The sequence below is a fragment of the Haliaeetus leucocephalus genome, unplaced genomic scaffold (assembly GCF_000737465.1).
Source record: "Haliaeetus leucocephalus isolate CR32 unplaced genomic scaffold, Haliaeetus_leucocephalus-4.0 Scaffold566, whole genome shotgun sequence".
In the NCBI taxonomy this organism is placed as follows: Eukaryota; Metazoa; Chordata; class Aves; order Accipitriformes; family Accipitridae; genus Haliaeetus; species Haliaeetus leucocephalus.
Window position 1 is genome coordinate 1053472 of NW_010973002.1, and position 8180 is coordinate 1061651.

The window sequence follows — 8180 nt, forward strand, 5'->3', positions numbered from 1 at the left end:
CCGGCCCGCCCCAGCCCCTGCTCCCAGGCCATGCCCTGCAGCGCCGCTGCGAAGCGGCCCCCGCCGCCGGGGCCGGCACCGGGCCTGGCTGCCCGCTGCTGCCCGACAAGAGCCTGCCCGGGCTGAAGGGGAAGGAGCCGGTGGTCTACCCCTGGATGAAGAAGATCCATGTGAGCACGGGTGAGTTGCCCTTGCCAGGGGGAGGTGGGGATGCGCCTGCAGAGGAGGGAAGGGGGGAGGGTGCTCCCGGGGCCGGGATGGGTGGTTGCGTGTGTGGCGCTTTCCCCCCCCCGCCCTGCTCCCTCCGCGTTTCCTAATAAAAAAAAAAAAGTGAGAAACCTTTTGTATCCGGGGTCCTTTATCAAAAGATTTACGAGACGCCAAACTGTTAGGGCAGTAATTATAGCCCCCATAAATTTAATTGCCCTGCAGTGGCTCTGGGCCATGTGTCTTTGAAGCTTTTCTTCTAACCCAAATGCCCATCACCATTTTTTATTGCTCCTCGATTGTCCCCACTGTCGATAGGCTGTGAAACAATTTTTCTTGCCGTTTATGTATCTTATGTGAACCTGGTGTCAAGTTATTATATAATGATTATGTCCCATGGCTTCCCCCCCCCTTTCTTTCCCCTCCGCGTGTGTGTGTGTGCCCGTGTGTGCACGTTTCAGTCAATCCCAATTACAACGGAGGGGAGCCCAAGAGGTCTCGCACTGCCTACACCAGACAGCAGGTCCTGGAGCTGGAGAAGGAGTTCCACTTCAACCGCTACCTGACCAGGAGGCGACGCATCGAGATCGCGCACACCCTCTGCCTCTCCGAGCGCCAGGTCAAGATCTGGTTCCAGAACAGGCGCATGAAGTGGAAGAAAGACCATAAACTGCCTAACACAAAGATGCGCTCCTCAAACCAGTCCACACTGAGCCAGCAGTCCAAAGCACAGACACAGGGCCACCCCCATCCTCTCGATGGGGCTACACCCAACGCAGCCGCGCTATAAATACGTTTTTGTTTGTTTGTTTTTGTTTTTTTTTTTTAAATATATATATATATATATTTACCTATCTATTGGGGTTTTCCAGCTGCCCCGTGGTGGAGGCTGGCCGTTTGGACCAAACAACTGTGTAAAACAAAACAGGAGCAGGAAAGGAAGACGAGACGTGCCCAAGAACGGGCGCATGTTTAAACCAAAACCCGGACGATTGTCTACATTGTATATAGATAATGGTTCCATGCCCATCATTTTTTTTCTATTTATGGAAACGCTTTCTTGCCCTCGGTGTAAAGAGAGGGCTGGATGCTGTCACGGACGAATTCGCTGTACCTAAGACGGACTCTTTTTTCTCTTTTTTTTTTTTGAGAACACTTTAAAAATGAAAGACGGTTAAAACAAAGCAAAGACCTCGTGAGACACTTGTATAAGGCATTGACTTGAATAGCGCTGTTTCGTGGCGTGTTCATGGATTCCCGTGTGCGTGTGTGAGAGTGCACATGCACGTGTGCACATACACCAACACGGGAGAGAGAACGAACACGTCCACGGGAGGTCAAAGACTTACGAAAAATGTCTCCTCACGCTGTCTAAAGGAAAATGTTTTATGTATCAAAGGTAACTTAACTGGTTTTAAGTGTAGCCCCCACAGTAGCTGTGATCTATTAGTTTTTCTCCACATTCCCTATTGCATTTATTTAAAGAAATATTGCTATAAAGGCTGTTGCTGTCTTCATATTTGGCACCGTCTAAATCGTTTGGGTCCATGTACAATTTGTGGATTTTTGGTGTAATGTATAACAGTGCCAAATGCTGGTAATAAAGATTATTCTGTACAAAAGAATTAAACGCTTGAAACACAAGTCCACTCAGTGCTGTTTCATCCACCTTGTGCTTGGCTGGTGCTGGCACCAGAAACGGAAAACAGTTTAATGTCTCTTTTTAACTTGGATTCATCTTGTCAATAAGGTAATGGTTGCTTTAAATTTAGTGAAAAAAGTCCTGACTCCTAATTGCCTGGCTGGTAAAAAGAGCCCTGTAGGAAGAGGAAAGGTCTTGCTTCATTGTATAGGTGAGTGGTATTCTCTTCAGCGGACTTACGGCAGAATTAGCCCGGCTCTCCATCGCTGTCTGTACGACTATTTTCAGCTGCGTTACAGAGAAATTCTGCTTCTGCTGGGAGCCAATAAGCTCCCATGACAGGTTTTGCTGGAGGAGAAGTCACACATGCTCCCCATGATAACGCTTTAAATCTTTAGCCAGTCGTGATTTATTCGTTCATTTTCGCCCTATTATAATTTCTCAATTGGCTAGCACTTTTGAAGGGGAATACATGGGCGGTAACCTAAAGTTACTCTAAGCTGCCTTTTCTGTTTCTGTTTCCTTTTATTTTCTTTTTAAGACTATTTCGAAATGTGTTGAGAAAGCCTCGGCAGAAACATGAATTTGGGTACAATTCAAGAGGATTATTTGATCGAGATTGTAGAAACGACTGTGGCAAAATGGGGTTCAAGTGGTTCCAGCTCAGGCTGCACATCTTGCTGCTTCCAGGCAGCTAAGGAGGGCAGGCAAAGCAGAGCTGCTAACGGGGAGCCTTGCTCAGGGCTTCCACAACAGAGAGTAGCACTGAGCCGGGTAGCAAAAGGCTTGGAAAGGAGCTCAAGTGCTAGTAAAGCTTCCAGGGAAGGCCTGGAGGCCAAGACTTACCTACTTACCCAAATACATCCGAGAGGGATTTTTGGAATCAGTGCTTCTCTTCGCACGAGTGAGGCTGCCAGGACCGGGTGCATCATCACCCCCTGGGTGAGGTAGCACCAGGCCCCAACAATATTGCCAGCATCCCTGCCTGGCCATGGAACACGGATCATCCCGGAGAAAAAAGTTAATGTGCCACTGGCAAAGCACGTTCAGCATCAGAGAAGTGGCAGCTGTAAATACCCTCAGCAAACACTGCTGTCTCCAACCCCGACCAAGGAGCAGGCCTGAAAAGTGCACTTCCACTGACATATTGCCGTTTACTAAATCCTGAATTGCCAGCTGCCTCCTTATAAAGGGAGAAAAATATAGCTGTAAGTGAGGTAGCTACTACCCGCAAGCACGTAAGCTTGAGAATCCCTCAATATATTTAGAGGCAAAATTATCACAACCGCGCAAAATTCCGGCTGAAACGTATTAACTGGCGATGCAGGACTTCTTTAGTGTGTAGCCTATGTCTATAAACCTGGTTTGCTCCCATTGTAAAGAGAAATGAAATCACGCTGCAAATAGCAATTTTAGCGAGAATCATTAATCACCTCCTACAATAAATACTTCTTTGTAATTCAACAGCGGTTCTGAAAGGCATTCTCTTGGAAAAGTCTGTGAAGACGCAAAGGATTTTCCCGGAAAAAAAAAAAAAAAAAAAAAAGTGGTCATGTGTAAAGACACAGCATCTTGGCTGTCTGCTAAAAAAATGTACACTCTCTTGCTGGAGATTGAACCGCGGACTGCAAAATACCCCCATGGCAGATTATCGTCGTTTAAGGTAAATTTTCCTTTTTCCCCCCCTTCCCCCTGTGCTGGGAGCGGGACGCTGCTCCCGGGCTGGGAGCCCTCTGCTCCCCGTCCCATACCGCCCATCTTTACAATAACTGCGAAAATTACATCGTCCAGTTTAAATTCTCGCATTGTGCTCCCTTTGCTAAGGCAACCGGGAGTTCACCGAGAGGACAAATTTTCTATCCCATTAATTGTTTTTTTTAGAGGAGCAGACTGACCCTTCAAACCCTTGACCTTTAAAGACAGTATTCTTTTTAATCCGGCACTTGGACCTAAATGTCTCTTTCCCCTCTCCCGCTCTCCCGGTGTCTCTCACACGCGGATTTATCTGCTCTGGCCACAAAGGCGAGCGCGGCCCAAAACGCTGGAAGTGGAAGTTTGTCAATATTTCAAAGAAAGACCAAATCACCTCGGAGTCAATTTGCTGGCCGCAGAGGAACGCCACGCCGTTAACCTCGGTACCCACCTCCCCTCCACCCACCAAGAAAAATGCTCCTTTTCCAAGATCCCCCTCCTCGTTTCTCCTGCAAGCTCTTGCTATACCTGGTGTTTTATTACACAGGGAACTCAGCTGTGACAAGCGCCTTGTGGTATTTAATAACTAGAGCCATCCTGCATTGGAGGCTTACCCAATGCTGGGACTTCTTTCTTTTTTTTTCTTTCTTTTTTTTTTTTTTTAATTTTTTTTTCCTTCAGGGTGCTTGCCGTCCCGTGGCCTTCTTGCCCAGTGTTTGTAAACGAGGAAGGGGTGGGGGGAGCCCTCACACAGGCAGAGATCCCGACAGGCTTGCCGTGAAACTCCAGCCGCCCCCGGTCCCCCCCTTTTCCCCCGAGCTGGGGCCCGATCCGGGCAGCCCCGGGCCCGCCCGCCGTTCCCACACCTCCGCCGGAGCCGGCCGGGCGGCGGGGCCTTGGGGGCCCCCGCACGTCGCTGCCCCGGGGAGGCGGAGGCTTTTGCCGGGTCCGGAGCCTCACGGCCTGGCCGGGCCGCGACGTGCGGGGGGGGGTCGCCCCGGGGCCGTCCCCTCGGGCGCGGCCCTGAGTGGGCTCCCAACCCCGGCCCACGCAGGGTGCCGGTGGGGTCGGGGCTGCCGGCGTGGGCCGGGGAAGCTCCGCGGCCGCCTCCCCCCGGCCCCGGGCAGCCCCCCTGGCTCCGCCCGGGCCGGCGGACAGGCAGCACTGACCGGCGGAGGGCAGCCCGGGGCATGCCGCCCCTGATGCTCTCCTGTCCCCCTGCCAGCAGAGCTCAGACCCCCCCCCGCTGCAGGCAATGAGGAAGGGGGTTCAACTGGCTAATTTGGGGTGGGGGGGTGTAAAGCTGCCCCATCTCGCTGTACGGAGCGGGACAAACCCATGTCATTAATGCCCAAGCGCGCTCCCTAGAAACTGAGGAGCTGTCAAAGCCAGCAGAGATTAGGGGACCCAAGTACGAGGATCCCTGCGCTCGCAGATAAAGGTGTTGCGTCTGTTCTGGGGGAGATATTGAAATTTTAATCTTTAGGGTCACGTGACTCATTAAATAATTAATGCAGATAGTCAGGAATGGATCTGTGGCCGTCAGTCCTCACTAGGAGTGATTCTCTCAGAAGTGAAACTCAACTCCTTATTACTGGAGTTTGTTTTTCTTTCTTTTCTTTTTTTTTTTTTTCCCTTTAAAAAAAAACCCACCTGATTTATCTTGAAAGATTCTAAACTTCTTAAGCAAGCAGTAGGGTCTGTGTTGGTAAGTAGGTAGTGTGTATTTCTAGCTTGATGACTTTAATTGTTTGTGCTTGCTTTGTCTGCTGAGCATTTGCTTAACAAGTTTAATATTTAGAAATGTTAAATCTTTGTTTTAGCTGCCTTGTGGTCACATTACGGCTTTTGGTGATTAAGTGTTACCGAGGCAAACACATTTGATAATGTTCTAATTCACACTGTGGAAGGCTGGGTGCCACAGTGCAGGAGGACCTGCTTTGTTCAATTTTCCTGGCGTTAATAAATCACCGGCTCCTAATGCAGGGCCAAAAAAGCAATGGAAAGGCAGTGAGCATTGCAAAGGAAAAGTCATGGGCGAATTTCTCTATGACTCATTAGTCTGAACGATTTATGTACGAACTTAAAGTGCCGCAATGAATATTAGAGTTTGAGATAACAACAAATTAAAAAAAAAAAACTCATAGCGTTTGTAAAGTGCTTTATTGCTACTTAGCAACTCTTTCAAGAAGCAGCATAGCTTAAAGGACTGTGGCAGTGTAAAATATGGTGGCGTGACTTAATAGCTCCAAAATAAATAACAGAAAGTCGCTGGCACCATTTTCAGATACACGCTCCATATTTAACGCGAGTGGGGCAACCCAGTCACGACACGCTTGATCGATGGTTATTGCCGTTTGTAACATGACTATTGATTAGGGATCAAAACCGCTAAGGTATGAGTTTGAGCCTAAAATGCCAGGGGGTTCCCCCGGCGCTGGAGCCGAGTGGAGGGAAAGGTAGAGCTAAGAATAACCCCAGGCAACAGCGCCCGGGCTCTGCGATTGCAGATTGAACTTTCTATTTTCTTTTGTGTTTGCCAGTAGATTTTAACAGTCAGCGCTCTCAAATTTATGAGACGGCAATAAACAGCTTAGTAGGCTATTATTGCATGATTTTATGTAGGCTGGAGTTCAACACCAAATTTAAAATTATTAGCGTAATTATGGAACTACTAAATTACCAAAGCAAAGTCTCTGGTCGAAAAGTTCTCCCAAGACAGACTTAATATTTCCAAGGTTCAGATGACACCCTTCCGCAAGAACTGTGTTATTTAATCATTAACATTTACATTTACTGACAATTTTAAGATGCGTTAGATGGCTTTTATTAGCGAGAATGAATACGGGGGGTACATTATTATATCTGACAAATTCATATGTAAACGTGATTCAGTAAGTGGCATGCGAATAATCTGACTATTGTCTTTTTGGATTGTGCAATAGTGTTTATTTTAGGGGAAGAGAAGCTGTCCAGTTTGGGTTTTTTTTTCTCCTTTCCCTGCTTCAATGGCTTTCAGTGTGTCTAAAAAAAAATGTTTTGGGCCCGATCCCGCTTCAGTGAGGTCAATTGTTAGTCTCTTATTGCACTAGTGGTGGCAGGATCGGGCCCCGGCTAACCGTTTGAATAAAAGCCCAACCACAATACGCCCCGCATTTAAACTGGAACCCTTTCCGCGTTTTATTCAGCAGAGATGAACACCACGACTTGTGTTTAATGTCTGTTCTTGATTAAATGATCCTAAACAAAGGTTTCCCAGAGGAAAATAAAGCAGACATTCATGTAACAAGAGTTTGGAATGACAATATTTCCAAACACTTGGAGACAGAAGGCATAGCTGTCTACGGGAAAAAAAAAAAAAAAAAAAAAAAGAAAGGGGGAAAAAAAAACCAAACCGCACGCTTTTATTTCTCAGCTCCCCGTGCTCTTCACCCGGGTGGGAACCCACGCTCCACGCCGGGAGCCCGCGCCCTCTCCATCCCTGCCCGCCCCACTCCGGGGCTCTCCCAGCGCACCCGGCAACCCGTGTATTGCCTCTGAAGGAGCAAAATACCTCCCCCCGCACTCCCCGGTAAGGCACTGTTTGTCGCTTGTTTACAGGGAGCCCCGAAAAGAAGCCGCTCGGCTGGGGCGGTGGAAGCTGGGAGCGCTCCAGCCCAACTCCGCGCAGCTGGAGGAGGTAAGAGCCGGGGAGCGGCCGGGCTGCCGGCCGCTGCTTTTGCGCCGGTGGCAGCTGTAAGAAAGCCATTTGCCTAGTACCTGCATGCAGAACGAGCCTGCTGGAACGAGATTTTGTTGTTGTTGTTGTGATAAATATTTAACCTAGCTGGAATTTTTTTTCTGGAGTGGCTCTATTCATCTTCCGTGGGTAGTGAATGCGCGTGTCTGGGCAGACAAAGAAGTGTACAGGACCTGAGTGATCGCCATCCTTATAAAGGCATTGGGGACAGGAAGGATGCAAAGTCATTTGAAGAGCGAAAGAGGCTGAGAATTTCTTTGTCCATTCTTAGCTCCTTCCCAAATCAAAGGCGTGAGGCGAGGGAGAGCGGGTTGGAGCCGTTTCGGTGTTGAATGGCTTATCGCGGCTTGTCTGTTTGCCTCCTCCTCGAGGAGTTCCCCAGCCAGTCCTGCAAACGTGGAGTGAGTGTGGGGATGGTAGAAAACCTGATTTCTCTCAGAGTGCATGCACCAGAATGGATAGTGGATAAGTTTGGGGTGTTTGTCTGTCCTGGCCTGCTTTGCAGCGGGCGGAGGTCGGTGTTTGTTGGTTCAGAGTTGCGAGAGTCCTTGATGCGCTTGGTCCTTTGGCAGGAGAAACGTAATGCTTTTCGTAGTGACCATTTTCTTATGCCGGCCGCCGAGAGGGGAGGATTACATAGAATTAGCTCAAATTCCTGCCAGATTTACCTGCTTATTTTTGGACGCTGATGTACAATTAGTATATTTTACTACCTTTTAAAAGCGGCCATAAATTACATGACTACAAGGGCTCTTTGTGTTGGCTTAATGGGCTGCTTAAATCTTAACTACAAAAAGGCGCTGCAAATGTCTGTTCACGCTTGTGTTAGGAAATTAAAAGCGAAAATACGGTACGAAGGAACCTTCCTCCGGTGGCATGTACCCACAGCATTGCGTGCAG

General features: G+C 48.6%; 1 protein-coding gene across 1 annotated transcript; it reads left to right on the forward strand.

The window, feature by feature from the left end:
* Positions 1–2: 2 nt before the first annotated feature.
* HOXA4 (homeobox A4) lies at positions 3–1300 on the forward strand (the record flags this gene model as incomplete). Its single annotated transcript, XM_010577650.1, has 2 exons — positions 3–180; positions 669–1300. Coding segments are annotated over 2 exons (507 nt in total), but the record flags the coding sequence as incomplete, so codon positions are not given.
* Positions 1301–8180: the final 6880 nt, after the last annotated feature.